The sequence below is a fragment of the Saccoglossus kowalevskii genome, chromosome 20, assembly GCF_978046115.1.
Source record: "Saccoglossus kowalevskii chromosome 20, keSacKowa6.1, whole genome shotgun sequence".
NCBI classification, from domain to species: Eukaryota; Metazoa; Hemichordata; class Enteropneusta; family Harrimaniidae; genus Saccoglossus; species Saccoglossus kowalevskii.
Genome location: NC_140660.1, coordinates 19326281 through 19351555, shown reverse-complemented (window position 1 = coordinate 19351555; position 25275 = coordinate 19326281). Strand labels below are relative to the sequence as shown.

General features: G+C 35.1%; 4 protein-coding genes across 4 annotated transcripts; all 4 read left to right on the top strand.

Moving 5' to 3' along the window:
- Window positions 1–1059: 1059 nt before the first annotated feature.
- Window positions 1060–3228, top strand: LOC146730096 (E3 ubiquitin-protein ligase TRIM71-like). Its single transcript, XM_085494418.1, has one exon. The coding sequence runs from the start codon at window positions 1060–1062 to the stop codon at window positions 3226–3228; it is 2169 nt and encodes a 722-aa protein (XP_085350544.1).
- A 2998-nt stretch (window positions 3229–6226) lies between these two features.
- Window positions 6227–12598, top strand: LOC102803693 (charged multivesicular body protein 5-like). The gene is made up of 4 exons (XM_085494570.1): window positions 6227–6569; window positions 7495–7603; window positions 9547–9668; window positions 10660–12598. Exons 1-4 carry the CDS (start codon window positions 6282–6284, stop codon window positions 10708–10710), a joined length of 570 nt encoding a protein of 189 aa, XP_085350696.1. The 5' UTR covers window positions 6227–6281; the 3' UTR covers window positions 10711–12598.
- Window positions 12599–15047: 2449 nt separating this feature from the next.
- Window positions 15048–17216, top strand: LOC146730095 (E3 ubiquitin-protein ligase TRIM71-like). The gene has a single exon (XM_085494417.1). It carries the CDS (start codon window positions 15048–15050, stop codon window positions 17214–17216), a length of 2169 nt encoding a protein of 722 aa, XP_085350543.1.
- A 4081-nt stretch (window positions 17217–21297) lies between these two features.
- Window positions 21298–23478, top strand: LOC146730094 (E3 ubiquitin-protein ligase TRIM45-like). Its single transcript, XM_085494416.1, has one exon. It carries the CDS (start codon window positions 21298–21300, stop codon window positions 23476–23478), a length of 2181 nt encoding a protein of 726 aa, XP_085350542.1.
- The last annotated feature ends 1797 nt before the right edge of the window (window positions 23479–25275 follow it).

Here is a 25275-nt window from a genome sequence, read left to right as displayed (position 1 = left end):
AAAAAAAATATTTTTGGCATCTTTCTTAATAATATGGATAATCAAATTGCAAACAACTGCACTTTGCTCACTGTTCGCTTGGAACATAGAAATTAGGCCATCTATACACTAGTCTGCCCTCTAGCAGGATGGTGTGTGTATCTTTTGTTTTTAGCCAGAGGGACAAATCTTTTCCCATAAACTGTGTAAAGGCCAAACAAGCAGGTTTAATATAATTACGTCATGAACACACAAGTGTCATATCCAGGTAATAGTATATGCTGTATGTGTTATGAATTATAGCGCCATCTAGTGGCAGTATTGAGATAGGGTCAAGGGTCATTAAAATGGCGGGCTAATTTACTTGCACTATAGTGTATGCGAGTTTCATTGGTTAAATCCAGCTTCATTTAACAAATTCAAATTCAGTATTTCTATGAAAAATACTACCATGGACTACCACTTTCATTGATGACAATAGAGAGAAAATTAATTGGTAATTGACATTTAACTCTTTGAACCCGTAATTTTGATTAAGAAATATACTATCATGCAAACAAACCCAAAATTTGTTATTAAACATTTAATTTTATGATATATGTGTATACATTTTTTACGGTCTGGCTCGTAGGGTTACAACATCACTGATAAAACAAGTGACCTCGTATTTCAAATAGTTCTATTGTATTGTTTTTAAGTTTGTGTACTTCCTTCTATGTTGTCAAATGCAAGCCCTTAGTTAAAATAGGGAAAACGTGTTCATAATGAAAGCTAACTTAACTGTGAGCAAAGCTAAAACAGTTGTTCCAGTTGTCTGCACATTCTTGTATATCGAAATGTAGAATAGGGTCAGTAGTCACCCTGTTATTTAGGTCAGTCATGCAAGATATTTGCCATCAAATCATATGTTGGGGTTACACTTATAACAATACCCATTAGGCCCGTGACAGTTTTATGAAGCCATATAGTTTGTCATTCTTGTACTCTGGCCAATGCAAATACCAATAAAGAAATACGCCTGCATATTCAAACTTTCCTAAGCACTCAGTATCCGACAGTAGTTGAAACTTATTGTCCAACATGGCTGCAGCACCTGCGACATCGAATTCCTTTCTCGATGACATTAGTGAAGATTTCTTTAGCTGTTCAATCTGTTTGGAGATCTACAAGAATCCTAAAGTTCTACCATGTCTTCATACATTCTGTCAGCAATGTTTGGTGACTTTTAAGGCTAAATCTGGAGGTGTTTTGAAGTGTGCAACATGCAGAAGTCAGTGTGACACTCCCATCCAGGAACTGAAGTCCAACTTTTTCTTATCAAGCCTAATTGACTCATACCAGCGACAGAGACAGCTGAGTACTGACCATCCACAACGGTGTGAGATATGTGAAGAGAAGATCGCAACTCACATGTGTGTAGACTGTCCACAGTTCAATTGCGACGGATGTGTTACTATTCATAAACGCATATTAGCTCTTCGTTCTCATGAAGTGCTTACACTAGAGAAGTACAAAGAGATAGAATCAAAGAGTCATCTAAATGAGCAGTCCAAAGTTTTCTGCAGTGTCCATAAAGACAGCCATTTAGAATTCTACTGTGACACATGCCAGGTACCTGTCTGTTACAAGTGTACTATAGTTAAACACAGAGTTCCTGAACACAGGCAGCGAGACTTACAACAGGTAGTAGATGAGTATAAAACACAACTGAGGAAAATATTAGGACAGTTACAAGTGAAAGAGAAACAAGTGGAAAAACTAAAATCAGCTGCTGAATCTACAAGAGAAGGTATCCTAAATCACTATGAAGCAGAGAAAGTGAAAGTTGCAACAAGAGCAAAAGAAATGATAGAGAGAGTAAAAAGAGAAGAGAAGATGCTGATCGAAACCTTAGACGAAAAAGCCCGGATGGGATTAAAAGATGTGGAAATGAGTATCAATGAGAGAGAATTTCACCATGACAACATTGTCAGCACACATCATTATCTAGAAACACTGGTGCATCATGGTAATGCTGTTCATCTACTATCTACCAGGACTGAAACTATGAAGCGCATGAAAGAGATGGTTGCTATGGAAACCAAATCACTCTATCGTCATGATATCACTGAGTTCCATCCATGGAGAGAACATGCAATGATGGGGGTGATTCAATCAGATGTCTGTCCATCCAAATGTACAGTTGAAAACATTCCGAAACAACTTCTGAAAGGTGTACCCGTCAAGCTGCTCATCAAAACCAGAGATTCCAAAGGAAACCAAGTCATCCCCCGTCAAGATGTCACAGTGAAGACAAAAAATCCTGATGCATCATGGGAAGACATTGATGTTGAAGACAATAACGATGGGACATTTCATGTGACAATAATGAAAAAGATGGTGGGAATACATCAAGTTGCCATGACAATAGCTAACCAACATATACCAGGATCCCCATTCCATATTCCTGTCATCCAATTGGTGGGAAAAGCAGGAAGTGAGGGTCAGCTTAGCTATCCTTGGGGACTAACCATAAATAAACATGGTGACTTTGTCACAGCTGATAGATGGAATAACAGAGTGACCATTCATGACAGTGATGGTAATTACAGACAATCATTCAGATTTACTGATCAGTTTGCAAAGCGATTCAGTCCATGTGATGTAGCAATATCAGATGACAATGAATACTTTATGTTGGATGATAGTAACAAACATGTAGTAGTGAGTGATGAAAATGGAAAGTTAATTAGAAAGTTTGGTAGCTCTGAAATTGATAATCCATTTGGAATTGCAATTAATCCTGTTAATAAGAATGTGTATGTGAGTGAGTATGATAAAGATTGTATTAGAAAGTATACCCAGAGTGGCGTGTATATAAAGTCATTTGGAAGAAGTGGAAAAAAACAGAAAGAGTTCCATAGACCAAACATGTTAGCCACGAACAGTAAAGGATTGGTGTATATACCAGATATGAAAAACCACCGTATTCAGGTATTCAATTCTGATGACCAGTTTATGTTTGAATTCTCTTCAACTGGTGGCAGCACAATGAGTCATCCCAGGGCAGTAGCCATAGATAAGAATGATCATGTGTACGTTAGTAGTGAGCATAAAGTAACTAAGCATGACAGCAATGGTGGGTTTATTTGTAGGATTGATAGTGTGAAAGATGGACTGAATAGTCCCCATGGCGTAGCAGTGTGCCATGATGGTAGAATAGCTGTAGTGGACAGGGACAATCAGTGTATCTCAGTGTTAGAAAAGTGAAGCATATACACACAATAAAATACAATAAATACAATATAGTGTGGCATAGTATCTTTGCCATAGAAACCTATAGTAAAAGTGTGGCATACCTTTGCCATAGAAACCCATAGTAAAAGTGTGGCATATCTTTGCCATAGAAACCTATGGTAAAAGTGTGGCATAATATCTTCGCCATAGGAACCTATAGTAAAAGTGTGGCATAATATCTTTGCCATAGGAACCTCTGGTAAAGTGTGGCATAATATCTTTGCCATAGGAACCTATAGTGAAAGTGTGGCATAATATCTTTGCCATAGAAACCCATAGTAAAAGTGTGGCATAATATCTTTGCCATAGAAACCTATGGTAAAAGTGTGGCATAATATCTTTGCCATAGAAACCTATGGTAAAAGTGTGGCATAATACCTTTGCCATAGAAACCCATAGTAAAAGTGTGGCATAATACCATAGAATGCCATAGAAATCTATGGTAAAAGTGTGGCATAGTATCTTTGCCATAGAAACCTATAGTAAAAGTGTGGCATAATACCTTTGCCATAGAAACCCATGGTAAAAGTGTGGCATAATATCTTTGCCATAGAAACCTATGGTAAAAGTGTGGCACAGTATCTTTGCCATAGAAACCTATAGTAAAAGTGTGGCATAATAGCTTTGCCATAGAAACCCATAGTAAAAGTGTGGCATATCTTTGCCATAGAAACATATAGTAAAAGTGTGGCATAATATCTTTGCCATAGAAACCCATAGTAAAAGTGTGGCATAATATCTTTGCCATAGAAACCTATGGTAAAAGTGTGGCATAATACCTTTGCCATAGAAACCCATAGTAAAAGTGTGGCATAATACCTTTGCCATAGAAACCCATAGTAAAAGTGTGGCATAATATCTTTGCCATAGAAACCTATGGTAAAAGTGTGGCATAGTATCTTTGCCATAGAAACCTATAGTAAAAGTGTGGCATAATACCTTTGCCATAGAAACCCATAGTAAAAGTGTGGCATAATATCTTTGCCATAGAAACGTATGGTAAAAGTGTGGCAAAATATCTTTGCCATATGAACCTATAGTCAAAGTGTATAATACCAGTACTTTCCCTTTCCACTAAAATATAACCATCATTTTCTAGAAAATTAAACTGCCCCCCCCCCCAACTTAAGTTTAATATTCTTGTATTGCTCGGAAGTACAATTTATTTAAAAATTAATAAATTCTGGTTATTTGCATTCATGAGTAGGCTTCTACCTTGATGAGAGATTATTGCCCCAAATGACAAAAATCCCCCCCCCATATAAATAAAAATTTGAACTTTGAACGGCATATTCTGTTGTGTTTTTTTTCAGAGCTAGATGCACATAATGTCTAATGATCGCCAGATATAGTGTAAAATATTTTATTTATTTCTTGGAATTTATCGCTGAAGGGATGATTCAACGAAAATAAAATCCATCTTTTTTTCTTGTACTTTACATTCAACGCGTCAAAAATCAGTGAAAATGAATTCCATACAAAATACCCAAAAAGTCTTTTCAGTGAAAATTAATTCCAGCTAAAATAAAGTATTTTACAGTAATTTTTTTTTTTTTTTTACATTACTAAGCATTTCTATAGATTCTTTTGTGCTTTTCTTGTCTTGAAGCATCTTGGTTTTTAAGGTTACCATATCGCTAAGACGGGGGGAAAAAATATCTCTGTTTCTCGTGTCCGGGCCCACGCATCATTTTTTTCCCTTCTAAAGCATTCCAAAGTGTGCTTGTACTCGCACTTGTCTTAAATTTCCCCAATTTTAGCTCAGTGTTCAAAAAAGGAAAAAAAAAAATCACCTCATTTTAAAATTTCCACGAAACAAGAAACAGGATTTTTTTTCTTGGCCCAAATAATTTTTTTTTCTATTACATTTACCTTGATTCCAGTGTTCTAACCAAGATACATGTATAAGAAATCTGCCTCATGTTTTGTATTTTTGTCCCAGGTTGTTTTTCTTTCTTGAGACAAACTGCCTCACAAAAATGTAAATAAAAGAGACAATTTATAATAATTTAAAATGAAAAATCAATGAAACTACTCTCTTTTCATATTAGGGACGACGTCAAAAGATCGATGACTGATAAAAAACTTAATTCTTTTAGTTTTTTCCTAAAACCCCCCACTCCCAACTGAAACTTAATTGATAAATATTGATCATGGCGTTAGAGACTACATTAACCATTAAATACAAATTGATAATTGGACAGTAGTGTGGCATAGCAGTTGGTTGTAATAATGAAGCGGAATATACACATGCGCAAACTACTTTTCAGGGTTCTGTACATGCTCTAAGTCCATGCCCTGAAATTGACCTCATTTGACGCACATATTTACACTTGGACCAAACCATTTTCTCGTTTTGGATGTTTTTTTTTTTTTCATTTTCTGTTATTTTTGTCTATGATTACAAATGTAGATGGAAAAAAAACGAACTACAAATACTCAAAGGTATTTTTGACTTTATTAAAAAATATAATCGTTTTTGTAGGATGGAAACTTAACAGAGGGGATGTAGCTTCTTTAAAACATCTCCACATATGAGAAATGGTGAATTCTTGGTTCTCATTTGTTAAAAAAAGTGCTTCTATTAGGGATGTGGCCATTAATACCACTTTTACATTTTACAGTACTTCTGAGACTTGCGGCAAATGCCTTTTCAAAATGTACACTAGATGACTGTGGTTGATATGAGCTTGAATTATTTTCCTCCATTCATTAATAATGCCTTGTCTTTTTAGTCCCCGTTCGGACGTAGTCTGAAAACAGGGACTTATGGTTTGCCCTGTGTGCGTCCGTGCATCTGTGCGTCCGTGATCACCTGTATCTCGAACATGCATGGACCGATTAAGTTCAAACTTCACTCATACATCACACATTATATGGGACATATGCACGTGCATTTGTTTCATGATCTGCTTAACAATAGCTGAATGATGGCCATTTTAAGGCCGAAAATGCATCAAAATTACATATTTTCACAATTCCGGAACCGGATCTCAGTCATATGGATTTTGTTCAGATTTAGTACAATGTGTTGTACATATGCAGGTGCATTTGAATGTATATGTCACTCAAATATGAACGGAACGGAACGGGGACGTGTCATTGACAATGATTTGTTCTTTTTTTTTTTCTGTACCACACACTTTAGGTATGAACAACAAAGGGACAGTCTTATGCAGCAATCATTTAATATGGAACAAGCCAATTACGCGACACAGACGCTAAAGGACACAAAAATGACGGTAGACGCTATGAAAATGGGTGTCAAAGAAATGAAAAAAGAATACAAAAAAGTCAATCTAGACCAGATAGAAGTAAGTCACTGTATAAATTAGAGGAAAAGCATTGTTCCCATTGACCACTATTTTCTTAAAAATTGCAACATTGCTGTGGGCCACAGTTTTCTCAAAAGTGCAACATTTGTGCTTTGGGATACTATAGGCTTTAAGGAACAACTTTGGTACTGTGAACCACTAGTCGCTAGGTTGGGGGTTCAGAAAGAAAACTTGCATAAGCAAAATAAGTCTGAGAAATTTGAATAATCCAGTCGAATTGACTGTTGACTCTGTGGATGTGTTAATTATTTAGTGATGCAACATATACTGTAAAATGACTAATTTTCACTAGCTTTAAATTTCGCTGATTTACCATTTCAGGCATATTCAGTGGGTTTTAAATTCACATTTTTATCATTTAGATAATGTGTTCTATACTAAATTTTACATATTCACTTGGTTTTAATTTAGCGCATTTTCCAGTCAGCGAAATAAGCCAAATTAAAAGCCAGTGAATAATTAACCCTTTTACAGTATCTTGTCTGTTTTCCCCTAATAGAACCTATAACTAATACTATGTATGTACATTTGTATTTCATCTGGCTTTAACAACTGTTAGTACAAAATTTGAATTCGGCCTGAAATGCCTTACCTTTTTACCATGAGTTCCCACTTTCATTACCAATTCACAAAATAGTCCTGTTTATAGTCTGCACTTTCTTTCTGAAGATTGGGAGAAAAATAGCCTAATGTTTTGATTAAAAACTGAAAATTTATTCAAATTTTGTCTGTTGGCTCCAAAATTAGGACTCATCTCCAGAAATATTGAAGAATACAAGAAAAAAAGTGCATAAAACTTTAGTCTGGTGGTGAGAAAGTTAAGGAGTTACCCAGAATATAAATAAAATAAATAGCTGATAGGTTATTTCTTGTTGTCATTGTGTTTTCGTTTTTCTCTTATTAGGATCTCCAGGACGAAATGGAGGACATGCTAGAACAAGCCAATGAAGTACAAGAGACGTTAGGAAGGAGTTATGGCATGCCTGAATTAGATGAAGATGAATTGGAAGCAGGTAAGGGACTTGTCTTGACATTTATTTGGTAGTTTGGAGTGTGCTTTATTTACTGCCCTTTGAGGAGATTTGTTGTCTCTCATAGTTGACTGCATACTCAGCAGTGAAAAAAAGTGTACATTCAGTCTACTAGCCATTTCTTGTAGAAAGATTTATTGAAGAAACTCCATCCAAAGGTCAGATAGAATTAAAATTTCGTATGGACTTTTGGATTTTTACTCAGTCGTGGTTATAATAGCATCCAAAAAATAAGCTTATTAATCAAAATCACTTTGCTCGGTCGATTCCCGCTGTATGATAAGACGTTAGTCGCCGTACCATACCAACTGAACCAATATAGGAGTTGTTGACATCTCTGATGATGTATGCAAATGTTTTGCCTGTATGCAAATATGACAGTACTCCATGGAAAACAAGCACTGAAACTGCTGGTTTTGTCTTTGGACACTGTAACAAAAAAAAATCATGGCAAGACTGTGAATAAATAAAATTATCTAGGTTTCCATTTCATCAAAAATATTCAAAATAAGTGATGCTATTGTTTCAACACTTGCGTAGTTTGGTACTCGGTATTTGCAATGCACTGCATCAGTTTAGTGCCCAGTTATTTATTGTAGATCTATATATAGACTTCACACAATCAGTCAATCAATGTCAATCAAATGATGTTCTGAAAATGAAGTGGACACAAACAGTTCTGATATGTTCACTGAAATTTATAATGTCATGATACAGCGGTTCATTCTCGAGAAGATTAAAATGTATTCAAGCTGTATTCAAGCTGTATTGAATTCAATGACGACTGTTGATGTGGTGTGTGAATGCCCAGAGTTGTCCCGATGTTGACCTTTGACTAAATATTTACGCATCTGAAACCAGTTCTGTTTTGATGCTTTGAATAAATGACATGCATCATGTTGTTCGTCCAATAAAAAAAATAAAGATTCTCGTAGATGTGAAACTTGATGTGGAGTATGACCTCATTGTTTTTTATGTAAACAATTAAAACGATTTCAAACACAGAAAGTTAACATGCTTTTTTTTCAAAGTTGCGGAAAGAGTTATTTAAAAAAAAATTGAGGATCATAAGAAATTCAAATAAGTCTTTATTTTGCATGTGATTTGACACATGGGACGTAATCCGTAATCCATTTATGGGTAGCAGTCTCCTTGAGTTGGTGATGTCGCCATGGCAACACCGTTGTATGCATTCAGTGCTTGACTGAAGTGAGGTACACGTCAGGGAAAACGCAAGCCATACTTGGACAAAACAAAGATATATTTGTGCTAAAAAAGGATATTGTTATTACAACAGGAAAGCCAGTAAATACGATTTACTGTAGAATACTTTATTTCTGCTTGGAACTTATTTTTGCTTTTTTCGCTGAAGGAATGATTCCGTGAAAATAAAAACCAGCGAATATGCTTCTTTTCCTATATTTCACATTCAACTCATCAAAAATCAGTGAAAATAAATTCCATATAAAACGCCCGAAAAGCCTTTTCAGCAAAAATTAAATCTAGCTAAAATAAAGTATTTCACAGTATATAACATTCAAAAGTCATATATTCTTGACTGCAGTGTTTATTATTTGAGTGCATTTCAATTGTTCACAAGTGTTTTCATTTAGATCTGTGTTTGCATGCTTGAGTGGCCCTCTCTATGGTACCCCTGCCTAAAGAATATCAAAAAATGTTTTCAGTACATGCATTTAAAAGTTTATTTGGATTAGTAAAAAAACATTTTCACATTCTACCAAATGTGGCTTACTTAGCCGGTATGCAAAATTGAAAAAAAAAAAAACATACTCTAGGATAAGAAGCTAAAACCTATTTTTGTTATTTTGTGAATCTGTGTCCCATAACGCAATGCTCATTCTCAATACTGCCAATTTTAAATTCAGCTCAGATATCTGAAATGATTTTTGTTTCTGCAATTACAGAACTTGATGCCCTCGGTGACGAGATTTTAATGGACGATGATACCTCGTATCTGGATGAAGCTGCGAGTGCTCCATCGGCTCCAAACGCAATTCCAGGTGCCGACAGTGTAGCAACCAATAAGGTGTGTATCCCACCAATTGTCAGTATTGTCAAACATTTAGAAACATTTCTATTAAAGTAAAAATTATAAAGGGGTGTATCACCACAAACTAGGCTTTGCAGAATTCATGGCTAAGTTGCAGTGTACATTCCAGTTCAAAGGGATTGTCGCTGAAGGGAATGTAACCACTCTGCTATATTAAAGGTACACTAATAAAAGTCTGAAATAAGAATATTTTTATGTGAGGAAAATGGAGAACTGATTTAAATGACTTGATTATCCAGCATCCCTGGTGTTGCCTATAATCCATGCGTCATACTATTAAAAAAGTCTGGCGAATATACTCACCCTTGTCTAAGTTAGGACTATTACCGGTATCTAATTATATCCAATTAGTGTTAGTAATTGGATAGTGAAACCATAAACTAAAGATAATGGAAGAAAGTAATAACTAAACATTGATGATTGACGAGTACGTCAATTGGATTATCTGGGCTTCAGTGTTCCTTGATGTTTTTGTTGAAGTACCATGGTCAACTGATTTGATAACGATCTTTAATCAGAGTAAAATCCCAACAATTGATTAAAAAAAAACACAAGATTTTATTGGGGGTGCTGTATACGTGACTTCTGAAAGCACAAACAATCCCATATGTTTTAGCTTTTCAGATATTTATGAATTCCATGGAATTTACCAATATTTTGTATCTGAACAACAAACAACACTGCAAAACATAAGTTATATACATGTACTAGTTTTTATTTGTGTTTCATGCATATTCATGAGATTTGTGTTTGTTCTCATGCATATTCATGAGATTTGTGTTTTTTCTCATGCATATTCATGAGATTTGTGTTTGTTCTCATGCATATTCATGAGATTTGCGTTTGTTCTCATGCATATTCATGAGATTTGTGTTTGTTGTCATGAATATTCATGAGATTATGACATAAGATTTGCAGACAGTTCTAGAAAGTGGTCATGTAACATTTTGTATGTTTTTCTTCTCAGGATGGAGTTCCAGTTGATGAATTTGGACTTCCGCAGATTCCAGCACAGTAGTGATAAACGTCCAATTTTTTAGTGAATATTTTCACAACTTTTTGTAGCTTCAGACTAACCCACATGTTATAAGCTATGAATACATTGACCGTGAGGAAGTTTTCATTGACGCACTGAAAGAGAAGAATATCAACTAGCACTTAGAATGCACATAAATTTGCATAATTATTTGTTAACCAATCACAGGATGCTGTCAATGGAATTTGCATAAAATTTACATAATCTTTGCATTATTGTTAACCAATCCCACATCACTAAGAATATATTTTCAGGGTAACCAACCAATCAGTGTAACTAACGAATAATTGAATTGTTAAATATGACATCCATCGAGAAACACAACTCTTTGTTTTAATATATGTTCTCCATAAAATACATTTAAAGTCAAGCTTGTTGGTATGACCATCCAAACTTTGAATCTTGATAATGTTCATCGTTGCTTTTAATAATAATTTGCAGGGTTTGGGTTGTTGGAATCCTTATTGAAATGTTGTATCTTGAGTTTCACATTTTTAAGGTCTTGAAAATATGGAAAACAGTTTTTTCTTGCAGTCGTCTTGAAATATTCTAAAAATGTGAGGAATTTCAAAATTGCACGGAGACTTCAATACACCAGTTTCTGTGCAAAAATAGTTCTTGAATTTCCAAAAAATATGGTCTTGAAAAGTCTTGAAAATGCCTTAAATTTCATATTCCAAAACTTGTAGGACCCTGCGTAAAAAATGTGGCATTATCGCAGTTGTAGTTAAGATTTCTCATTGTATTGTATTTCAATTTGTTCCAAAATTGAGGTTAAAAAAGTTGTCCTTCCAAAATTTATTTTTCTTTTCAGAAGTCAGTTTTTAGACAACTAATAGACTGAATTCATCATTGACAACCATTTTCAGATTACTGTTCAACAATGAAAGCGAGCAAATCCATCAACATGCTAGCAAAATTTGCACCTGATAAGTAGCATAGCAACCGATGAATTCAGGATCGTAATTTGAAAAATCTATTGTCTTTACCCTAGTTACTTTTTATGAAACTTGTAAATATTAATTTTTGTAAGAAAAGTAAAAAAAAATAGATATGTTGGTTTTAATATATTTAAACAGATTTCTTTAAATACCGTATTATGAAACATACAGTGGAAAACATTTGGATTCTAGGCCAGCTTAAGAAGTCTTGATGACCTCCCAGCATTTGCACCAGAAAACGTTTTGTGCATATATTTATAAACATCTGCATTCAGTGTGTACAGTTTGAAACATTTGATGAGTGAACATTGACGCCCTACCGCCAGTCATAACATTCTGTGGATCCGACCGATGAATAAAGCTGTGTTTGAGAGTGCTAGTCAGTATAAAAGTAATGATTATACTAATTTTAATGGACTGGATATGGCTTCTGCAGTCTGAGGTTGTGCGGTCGTCGTAAGCTACACTGCAGAATCAAGGGCAGCAAAATATGTATCTAGTCCATAAAAGTTTTATCATATACTGTGGAATACTTTATTTTCGCTGGAATTAATTTTTGGGCATTTTGAATGTAATTTACTTTCACTGATTTTTGATGAGTTCAATGTGTAATATAAAAAAAAAAGTATATTCGCTGGATTTTTTTTTCACGGAATCATCTCTTCAGCGAAAATAGCGAAAATAAATTCCAAGCGAAAGTAAAGTATTCTACAGCACTTTATAAGTGTAATTACAATTTTTACCATGCCGTGACTTCAAACTCACAACATTGATTGATGAAAACCAGGCACACTGGACTAGGTGTGATACGAGAAATTATTGTCCTGATGTGAGGGCGCACTTCCCATAGCGTTACAAAGTCGTTGTTCTTTACCAATGTTTGAAAAAAGTGAAACTTGCACTTATTTAATAAATATGATTTTGTAGGATCTTTCATGAGCTTTCTATGAAGAGGGGGGGGGGGTGCATAATGCATTTCATTTGTTTGAAATTATATTGATTCTAAAAACAACATGAGACGGGGGGGTCACTCTATATGCCGTTACTACCCCATGTGCGTTCCAAATTTAGCGGGGAAAGGGGGTGTTTTTCACCTTCTAAAACGGGACCGCGCAGGAGGCAAATAGGCCCCCTTTAAAATTCTAATGTCTGCAATCCTCGGGGCGGACATCCGGGCATTTTCACCGCCTGGCAACCTGCGGCGGTGAAAACAAAGGCCCAAAACTCGCAGAAAACGTTACTTTGGGATGATTGTTGAGACTCCTCTGACCAGTGCAACAAGATTAGCCCTACGTGTGTAACATATATAAGTTTTGTTGTTTGGGATTACTTCAAAGTTGAGTTTATGTTGTTTTTTCGAATTTTCACCGGCTCGACCGGCGTTCCACAGCAGCGCGCACAGAGCCCATAGAAATGCATGTACAGTGGTGCGCGTCGTAGCAACGTGGAGCGTCTTGTGACGTAGCTCTGCCACCGAAGATAGGCCTCCAGGAATAAACTCACAGAGTTGATGCGCCCGCTGTAGGCCCCTTGCAACAACCACTGCCATACACTGCCCTAGGGGGGGGGGGTCGGGGCTGGTGTCTCGTGTAAGAAATAGACCAGGGATGAAGGCTCCAGAGAGCTCATATTTTTTAAACTGGAAAAAACACGAACAGAATGAAAAATAAAAATAAATACCAGGTTGAAGAATATTAGTTGCTCTTTCAAATTTTGCCAAAGCTTTACTTATATTTGACCTATATCTGCAGAATAAATCAAGAAAACTACACAAATTTACTCCATTTATGAATAATTAACGGTTGACCCGAACGCACAGCTCAGTTGGAGGCGTAACCTGTTCAAAATTTGTCAACAACCAATCATAAGACTGGTTACGAATCACACCGAGGTTACGGCTCGCTTAGGCTCGCTCAACTGGTTCGTAACCAGTCTTGTCTATTTCTTACACTAGATACCAGCCAATAACCCCCCCCCCCCGCTCTTAAGGAGTCCATTCAGTTGATTATAGTTCCTGGGCTCCCTGTGGTTTGTTGAAGGAATGGTATCTCAACATCAGGAAAGATCAGCATTTCGATATTGAGCTATGAAGAAAAGGTAAAAATTGAATCGCAATTTCTCGCAGTAAATGAAAATTTGCGTATTTAATATGAAAATACAGAGATTGTGTTTGCGTATATTCGTATTTTCTCAAAAATAATTATATATTCGTTCTGGTTGAAATCTTTCATTTCTTGTTCTTTTTCTAAAAAATGGTAAACAAAACTTGACCTGGAATGTAAGAGTGCTATTTTGAATGAGCAGTGAAATTATAAAAAAAAAATATTTTTGGCATCTTTCTTAATAATATGGTTAATCAAATTGCAAACAACTGCACTTTGCTCACTGTTCGCTGGGAACATAGGAATTAGGCCATCTATACACTAGTCTGCCCTCTAGCAGAATGGTGTGTGTATCTTTTGTTTTTAGCCAGAGGGACAAATCTTTTCCCATAAACTGTGTAAAGGCCAAACAAGCAGGTTGAATATAATTACGTCATAGACACACAAGTGTCATATCCAGGTAATAGTATATGCTGTATGTGTTATGAATTATAGCGCCATCTAGTGGCAGTATTGAGATAGGGTCAAGGGTCATTAAAATGGCGGGCTAGTTGTTTACTTGCACTATAGTGTATGTGAGTTTCATTGGTTAAATCCAGCTTCATTTAACAAATTCAAATCTAGTATTTCTATGAAAAATACTACCATGGACTACCACTTTCATTGATGACAATAGAGAGAAAATTAATTGGTAATTGACATTTAACTCTTTGAACCCGTAATTTTGATTAAGAAATATACTATCATGCAAACAAACCCAAAATTTGTTATTAAACATTTAATTTTATGATATATGTGTATACATTTTTTACGGTCTGGCTGGTAGGGTTACAACATCACTGATAAAACAAGTGACCTCGTATTTCAAATAGTTCTATTGTATTGTTTTTAATTTCGTGTACTTCCTTCTATGTTGTCAAATGCAAGCCCTTAGTTAAAATAGGGAAAACGTGTTCATAATGAAAGCTAACTTAACTGTGAGCAAAGCTAAAACAGTTGTTCCAGTTGTCTGCACATTCTTGTATATCGAAATGTAGAATAGGGTCAGTAGTCACCCTGTTATTTAGGTCAGTCATGCAAGATATTTGCCATCAAATCATATGTTGGGGTTACACTTATAACAATACCCATTAGGCCCGTGACAGTTTTATGAAGCCATATAGTTTGTCATTCTTGTACTCTGGCCAATGCAAATACCAATAAAGAAATACGCCTGCATATTCAAACTTTCCTAAGCAACTCAGTATCCGACAGTAGTTGAAACTTATTGTCCAACATGGCTGGAGCACCTGCCACATCGAATTCCTTTCTCGGTGACATTAGTGAAGATTTCCTTAGCTGTTCAATCTGTTTGGAGATCTACAAGAATCCTAAAGTTCTACCATGTCTTCATACATTCTGTCAGCAATGTTTGGTGACTTTTAAGGCTAAATCTGGAGGTGTTTTGAAGTGTGCAACATGCAGAATTCAGTGTGACACTCCCATCCAGGAACTGAAGTCCAACTTTTTCTTATCAAGCCTACTTGACACATACCAGCGACAGAGACAGCTGAGTACTGACCATCCACAAGAGTGTGAGATATGTCAAGAGAAGACAGCAACTCACATGTGTGTAGACTGTCCACAGTTCAATTGCGATGGATGTGTTACTATTCATAAACGCATATTAGCTCTTCGTTCTCATGAAGTGCTTACACTAGAGAAGTACAAAGAGATAGAATCAAAGAGTCATCTAAATGAGCAGTCCAAAGTTTTCTGCAGTGTCCATAAAGACAGCCATTTAGAATTCTACTGTGACACATGCCAGGTACCTGTCTGTTACAAGTGTACTATAGTTAAACACAGAGTTCCTGAACACAGGCAGAGAGACTTACAACAGGTAGTAGATGAGTATAAAACACAACTGAGGAAAATATTAGGACAGTTACAAGTGAAAGAGAAACAAGTGGAAAAACTAAAATCAGCTGCTGAATCTACAAGAGAAGGTATCCTAAATCACTATGAAGCAGAGAAAGTGAAAGTTGCAACAAGAGCAAAAGAAATGATAGAGAGAGTAAAAAGAGAAGAGAAGATGCTGATCGAAACCTTAGACGAAAAAGCCCAGATGGGATTAAAAGATGTGGAAATGAGTATCAATGAGAGAGAATTTCACCATGGCAACATTGTCAGCACACATCATTATCTAGAAACACTGGTGCATCATGGTAATGCTGTTCATCTACTATCTACCAGGACTGAAACTATGAAGCGCATGAAAGAGATGGTTGCTATGGAAACCAAATCACTCAATCGTCATGATATCACTGAGTTCCATCCATGGAGAGAACATGCAATGATGGGGGTGATTCAATCAGATGTCTGTCCATCCAAATGTACAGTTGAAAACATTCCGAAACAACTTCTGAAAGGTGTACCCGTCAAGCTGCTCATCAAAACCAGAGATTCCAAAGGAAACCAAGTCATCCCCCGTCAAGATGTCACAGTGAAGACAAAAAATCCTGATGCATCATGGGAAGACATTGATGTTGAAGACAATAACGATGGGACATTTCATGTGACAATAATAAAAAAGATGGTGGGAATACATCAAGTTGCCATGACAATAGCTAACCAACATATACCAGGATCACCATTCTATATTCCTGTCATCCAATTGGTGGGAAAAGCAGGAAGTGAGGGTCAGCTTAGCTATCCTTGGGGACTAACCATAAATAAACATGGTGACTTTGTCACAGCTGATAGATGGAACAACAGAGTGACCATTCATGACAGTGATGGTAATTACAGACAATCATTCAGATTTACTGATCAGTTTGCAAAGCCATTCAGTCCATGTGATGTAGCAATATCAGATGATAATGAATACTTTATGTTGGATGATAGTAACAAACAAGTAGTTGTGAGTGATGAAAATGGAAAAATGATTAGAAAGTTTGGTAGCTCTGAAATTGATAACCCATTTGGAATTGCAATTAATCCTGTTAATAAGAATGTGTATGTGAGTGAGTATGATAAAGATTGTATTAGAAAGTATACCCAGAGTGGCGTGTATATAAAGTCATTTGGAAGAAGTGGAAAAAAACAGAAAGAGTTCCATAGACCAAACATGTTAGCCACGAACAGTAAAGGATTGGTGTATATACCAGATATGAAAAATCATCGTATCCAGGTATTCAATTCTGATGACCAGTTTATGTTTGAATTCTCTTCAACTGGTGGCAGCACAATGAGTCATCCCAGGGCAGTAGCCATAGATAAGAATGATCATGTGTACGTTAGTAGTGAGCATAAAGTAACTAAGCATGACAGCAATGGTGGGTTTATTTGTAGGATTGATAGTGTGAAAGATGGACTGAATAGTCCCCATGGCGTAGCAGTGTGCCATGATGGTAGAATAGCTGTAGTGGACAGGGACAATCAGTGTATCTCAGTGTTAGAAAAGTGAAGCATATAAACACAATAAAATACAATAAATACAATATAGTAGCAAGACAATAAGTCGGTCCAACCACATCAATTGAAGTATACTAGGAGCTCGGGAGCACACCATATAAATAAACCATACAACCATAGTAAAATAGAATGTGATCGTTTCAAAACTAACATAAACACACTCCCAGGGATGTTTAAAAAACTGATAACAGTTATTAGTAAGTTATTAGTATGCAAATCAGGTAATTAATATGTATATACAGTACTGCAGATATACGTTTTTACATGTAAAAAGCAAACACCGCTTCAATTCATTTCTTTAAACTGCCACAAAGAACATCCAACACTAATTGATTATATTAATTAACTGATTACGATTAATTAACTCATGAAAAGCAGTATGTGTGTACAATATATTTGAAAAAATATAAAATGTTAAATATAAACAAAACATAATTAAAGTACTAGGAGTTAATTAGTATGCAAATTAGCTTATCAATATCGATAGGTAACTAACAATCTAAGGTTAGATATGGTATGCAGGTTTAAGCCAATTAATTAATATGCAAGGTTTAATCTCAGTTTTAAAAAGCTTGTGGTATTTGACGTAATTGCTGAATTATGAAATTGTTTGTATTCTGAATCATTTCCAACTTTAACTTAACAACTTAACGCCGCAGTGAAATTACTATATCACTGTTTCCTTGGAAACAAATTTTATTTCGTTTTTTATAATTTATTCAGTGATTTTACTCAGAAAAATATATATAATTTGTAGTTTTTTTACACTAGCCATGTTAAAGGGGAAGATGTTAATCAATTTTGAACGTTTTGGTTGGGGTTTACTTATACTCATACGTCATTTTATTTCATTTCATATAATTTTATTTTATTTTAACCATAATTGTTTAGCAATGGTATCAAAGAACACGTATTTTACATGCATTTTATGCAGATACACGTTGCATGGGATCATGTTAAACACAAATGTGATGCAGTGACTGAGAGGCGTTAATGTTCTATACAGATCTATTCAGAACACGAATGATAATCTCAGCTAGCTTATGACCACTAAATAAGCTAATTCTATTGTGGTGTTATATATGTTAGCCCGTTTATGATAATTACTTTAATTTTCTAGATAAAATCGGTAATTTTCTTTTAAATTAAATATACTGACTAAGTCATTTTTATCGCAAGCAATGAATGCATGTACATGGCAATCCAAAAACATCAATCATAATCTTTTTATTTCTTAGATTTCTTGACTTTGATTTATTGTTTTTTTTAGTTTTTTATATTGTATCTGTATTTTTATTTCGTTTTTCGTTGTTTTAGTTGTATCTGTTTTCATCATTTCAATGATTAAATAAATAATGTCAACGATTTGTCAAATACATGTTTATTCAGTTTCATGACAGAATCAGAGATTATCTTGCACAAGATATTAAGACCTGGTCTCGCACAGATTACCTCTTATCTATTATTCGGCCATCATGACTAATACTAATGACCAAATAATGGGGAACCTTTTTTTTTTTTTAAAGTAATGTTATTACATTTCAAAATTACAAATACACAGACAGGAAAAAGAAAATAAAGAAACTAGAAAAAGCCAATTAGTGTGTAGTAAACAAATAAACTGCCATATTTGTATTCAAATATAGACAATCATATACAGTATAAGCTTTGCTGTACAAAAGAAAAAGAAATTTGATATTTTATTTTATCATAAAATTTGCATGAAACAATTGACATACTAGATGACACTGTCTGTACATACTCCCTCAAAGGCTTGAAAAGAACAAAAAAGAAAAAAAACCGTACATACTAACGGGTACACCGCCAAAACAAAGTAACGTCGTCTTATGGTGCAAAATCGGCCCATTTTTCTAGAAACAGTAAAGTGGTATTTCTTCTTATAGAAATCATATTTTCTATCTTTCTTATATAACTAATTTCAGCTTTTATGGCAACAAAGGATGGCAATTTTTTTCTTAAATTTGCTTGTATAGATACATTTTTAAAGATTATAATTAAATGGTTCAAAAGGTGCGAGAAACTTTCATCACCTAGGAGAATCTGTTTTGCCGAAAGTGGCTGGGGACACTGCAAAAGTTGACCCCAGTGATCATAAAACCTTGTCCAAATATCTTGCACCACATGACAGTCACAAAAGAGATGAATCAGAATTTCACTAAAGTTATGGCAAAATGTACACATGTCAGAAATAACTAAAGGTGATTGAAAGTGATACAGCATAGCATTTGTGTACAGGATGTTATGGTTTAATTTCCATTGAAATTCACGAAGAGTACTGCAAATTGTAACAAGAAATGGCATTGAATAGAAAAAATCCCATCCAGTTTCTACCCCCTCCAGTCTTTCAAGAAGGGCTGACTAGATAGAGTAATAAAAAAATAAGAAGAGATGAGATTATGGCTGAATTTTTGGGTTACAGATTAATCATTTGCTTTCGACCATATACACTGATTGGAAGATCAGGCCGCACAACAACTGGTCTAATTATTTTCCAGTCTTTAGGGATAGCCGCAATGAGACCCTGCCATCGTTGAAAGTGAATATGGGTTAAACCTAATGTATTTAAGTCATTCCAATTTTTAACCTTACCCTGCAATAATGGGGAATTTTATTAAATCAAAATAAATTCTACAATTGTTCCTATTAATATGTTTCTATCAGGTGACATTTCCGGATATTGAATGGTTATACTTGAATGTCATTAAATGTGCAAACTTCAAATAGTGTGTACATTCCATGCCACAGAACCAAAAATGTTACAAAATAATGTAACCACCATATTTTGACAATATAATGCATTCTCCAGCCATCAGATACTGATCGAACAGAATCACCTGTAGTACCTTAACAAAGGTTCCCGCCATAGGCGCATCATGTTGTGAATGTATTTCGACCAGTTGATGTGTCCTTTCCATTGGGGTTGCAAGAGACTAACCGTGGGTAGAGATTACGTTGTAAATTTTTTTGTTGTTCAACCCTTGAATGATTTGAACTCTGGTGCACTGATCTCAAGCAACACTACAAATAACTATTACCCAATAATAATTCATTATCCTGGTGACAAGGGGCCCGATCGAACACAAGCACCTGTGGGATCTTAACCAAGGTTGTTACAAAATTGCATTAATTAATGAATGAAGCTTGATCAGTTGCGTTTGTCTTCCCATTGAGTCTGTGATGACATTGAATCAGGTTATATGTTGACCATTTCTTTCAAACCTGGTAGAATTTGAAATCAGATGTACTGTAACAGAAACAGTACTACAAGTAACGGGTACAACTTAATATGTTAGTATTTTTAATTATTTGGAAAAAAGCGGGTAGAGTAATCAACACTGTATTCTACAGGATTGAAAATATAATAAATGTGTTGTATCCGGGATACGATTGAATTCACAAATAGATGATCACGGATTATTATTTACTATTATTCAAAGTAGGAGTTTGAGTACAGATTTCATGAAGTAATTTACATCAGCCTTGCAGACTCGCAGTGTCTTACTTTATGAGGAAGTCTGTTCAAAATATCTTTTATATTGTTTACTTTTTATCAGATTTACAATGTAACTAATAAAACAAAAGACCTCAAGTATGAAATAGCTCATTTGTCTTGGGAGTCAACAACACAATAAAACATAGTACTACATTCAGTTGATATAAAATAGTAGTTGAAGCAAGGAAAAATAAAACAAATGTGTTCTCAAGAACCATAGCTGCCTACTGACATTTTTTGGGAAATAAAAATATTATTTCATGTAAAGCAAAACAAACATTTAAGCTCATAATATATTTTTATAACTTTTTTATATGGTCCGGCTGGCAAATTTACAACGTACCTAATAGATAAGTGAATTCCTGAGTATCATTTAATTTCTTGTACTTCCTTCTATGCAAAGAATAACAATACCCCCTAATTTGGTGCTGGTGTCGATTTGTTTAACATTAAACTGGACTTGTTACTTTAACTGCTAATCATAAAAATATGCACATTGCAAATTAACACGTTTCTAAGGAGCCCAGGTTTTGAAAGTGATTGAAACACTTTGTTAACCATGGCTAGAGCACCTGTCACATCAGATTCCCTTCAAGATGAAATTAATGAAGATTTCCTCAGCTGTTCCATCTGTTTGGATATCTACAAGAATCACACAGTTCTACCATGTCTTCATACATTCTGTCAGCAATGTCTGGTAACTTTAAAGGCTAAATCTGGAGGTGTTTTGAAGTGCGCTACATGCAGAATTCAGTGTGACACTCCCATCCAGGAACTGAAGTCCAACTTGTTTTTATCGAGCTTACTACACACATACCAGACACGGCTGAGCCTTGACCATTCACCTGTGTGTGAGGTATGTCAAGAGAAGATCGCAACTCACAGGTGTGTAGACTGTCTTCAGTTCATTTGCGACGGATGTTTTACTGTTCATAAACGTATACCAACTCTCCGTTATCATGAAGTGCTTACAATTGCCAAGTACAAGGAGATAGAATCCAGGGGTCATTTAACAGTACAATCTAAAGTTATCTGCAGTGTCCATAAAGACAGCGATTTAGAATTCTACTGTGAAACATGCCAGGTACCTGTCTGCTACAAGTGTACTAAAGTTAAACACAGAATTCCTGCACATAGGCATAGAGATTTACAGGAGGTAGCAGATAAATATAAAACACAACTGAGGGAAATGTTAGGATTGTTAAAAGTGAAAGAGAAACAAGCAGAGGCAGGAAAATCAGCAGATGAATCTGCAAGAGCAAAAATCAGAGATCAGTGTGAGGCAGAAAAGAGGAAAGTTATAACAAGAGCAAAGGAAATGACAGAGAGGATACAGAAAGAAGGTAAGATGTTGATAGATGCCCTAGATAAAAAAGCCCGGATGGGATTAAAAGATGTGGAAATGAACATTGACGAGAAACAATTTAACCATGGCAACATAGTAAGCATGCATCATTATCTAGAAACACTGCTGCATCATGGAAATTCTGTTCATCTGCTATCTACCAGGATTGAAACTATGAAGTGCATAAACGAGATGGTTGCTATGGAAATAAAACCGCCAATCACTCATGATATCACCGAGTTTCAACCAGGAAGTGACCTTGCTGCACACGCATTGATGGGGGTGATCAAATCAGACGTCTGTCCATCCAAATGCACAGTTGAAAACATTCCGAAACAACTCCTGAAAGGTGAATCCGTCAAGCTGCTCATCACAACCAGAGATTCCAGAGGAATGAAGACTATTTCCCGTAAAGATGTTAAAGTGAAAACAGGTAATCCTTATGCCTTGTGGGATAACACTGATGTAACGTGCAATAAAGATGGGACATTTAATGTGGTAATAACAGGTAGCAGAGCAGGAAGACTGCAAATTGCCATGAAAATCGGTCACCAACAAATATTAAGATCTCCATCATACATTGACATTATAAATGGATTAGTACAGACAGTAGGAACAACAGGAAGCGAAGGGAAGCTCAACCGGCCAATGGGACTAACAATTAATAAACATGGTGACTTTGTCACAGCTGATTACAAGGACAACAGAGTAACAATTCATGACAGAGACGGAAATTACAAACAATCATTCAGATTTACCGAGCGATTTGCAAAGCCATTCAGACCATGGGATGTAGCAATATCAGATGATAATGAATACTTTATGTTAGATCATAATAACAGACAAGTAGTTGTGAGTGATGTGAACGAAAAGTTAATTAGATGTTTCGGATGTCCCCAAATTGATAATCCATGTGGAATTGCAATTAATCCTGTTAATAAGAATGTGTATGTGAGTGAATGGAATGGAGATTGTATTAGAAAGTATACACATAGAGGTGTGTATATTAAGTCTTTTGGGGATAGCGGAGACAAGCAGGGAGAGTTCATTTGCCCTTGTATGCTAGCTATTAATAGTAAGGGTTTGGTGTATATACCAGATTGTTACAACAACCGTATTCAGGTATTCAATTCTGATGACCAGTTTATGTTTGAATTTTCCTCCAATGGTGACAGTCCAATGAATCGTCCCAAAGGAGTAGCTATAGATAAGAATGATTATGTATATGTAAGCAGTTTACATGAGGTCACAAAGTATGACAGCTATGGTCAGTTCATTTGTAGGATTGACAGTGATAATGATGCACTGAGTTCTCCATGGGGTGTAGCATGCAATGCTGGAAGAGTAGCTGTAGTGAGCAGGGGCAATGATTGCATCAAAGTGTTTGTAGAATGAAGCAAAATTGTAAAATTTGAATTTATGTATTAAGAGTTATTTATTATTCCCTATACATGTTAACTGTGGTCGGCATTTCTTAGTCCCTGTGAAGCAGTACATGACATTGTTGTGTATGTAGCCATGATACTGAGTTATACTCCTGTGATGTCACCAGTACATGTTCAACCTGACCAGAAATCTACGTGGATAAAATGTCTCATGCATGGTAAAATTAAGCAAGAAGGGAGTAGAATGACTATATATTTTCGGGCAGCTTTGACAATTTCATAAATTTTTGGATTATCTATACTCAAAATCTGGAATTTTGGTAGATGATAGACCCATACGAAGAAGTTTGTTATTTTCATTTTGTTATATTTATCATTCATTTTATTTTAGTTTATTTCACTCATATTAGCCATGGTATCAAACAACATGTATTTCACACGCACTTTATGTGTACTTTATATGGAATGACAAAAAGATGAAAGGAATATGGGGTATTATTAAAAGTTACAAATGTATAACAATCTATTCAGAAACCATGACAATAGTGATAATTTCAGTTATGTTATAACCACAAAATAAACCAAATCTATTGTGGAGCTATATATGCGTATGGTTATGAGAAATATTTTGTTTCAAGATATAATTAAGTCATTTTATCTCAAGGAATGGACATCTTTTGAATTTTATTGTTATCTGTTTTTTTTACATTGTACAATTTCTGTTTTGTTTGTAATTATTTTATCTATTTTCACCATTCTAATGGATATTTGTTGATTGAATAAATAAATCCAATGAGTTGTCAAAAAATATGATAAAATGTCTACTAAAATGCTCCCAGTTTTGTAATCTTGCTTCAATGAAATACACAGAATCTATTCAGAAACCATGACAATATGAATGTTAATCTCAGTTAGATTATAACAACAGAATAATCCAAATCTATTGTGGAACTATATACGCTAGTATGGTTATGAGAAATATATTTGTTTCAAGATAAAATCTGCATCAAGTAATTTTTATCTCAAGGAATATGTACATGTAATGAGTATATTTCATAATCTTTTATTTTTTTTAGATTTGTGTCTGTGTTTTTTTTAGATTGTAAAGTTTTTGGTTAATATGCATCTATTTCCACCTTCCAATGGATATTTGTTGACTGAATAAATAAATAAATAAATTCAATGATTTGTGAAAGAATATATTGAAATGTCTACCAAAATGCTTGCAGTTTTGTAATCCTGCTTCAATTAAATATTCTGTTTATTCAGCCTCATGGTAGAAACGGAGATAATCTTGTGTAAAATATAAGTCCTAGCTAGCCAATCAGAAGCCAAAATATGAAGCTCTGGTATCGTTAAGGTTCAAATCTTACACAATGCTGAATAGTAAACTACGTCCCAAACATTGACACGTTCTAGGTTATTGACGTCTGATTCTAACTCAGACAGTATGGTTCACAACAACCCCCGGTATGGGCCGGTCGATATGACACCACGCTGCTTGTGTGCATACTTCGCAATATTCATTTGACAACCTGATAATATACCCTTCTCATTGTCACATGTTGTTATTCAATACAGCCCTGAACTGTCAACTGAAACACAACCTAGTTCTCTCAGTTAGTGCCGTTTAAAATCTGGGGAAGGGACTGAAAAAAACATAAGTCAATTGCAATCTTTGTCATACTGCTGTTGCCTGAACAACGTTTTTTTTCATTGATTTCATCCCACATAAAATTATTGTTAAAACACCTATATTTTAAATGATATTTACTATCCGACTATCGGGACTGTACCCTGTATTGTA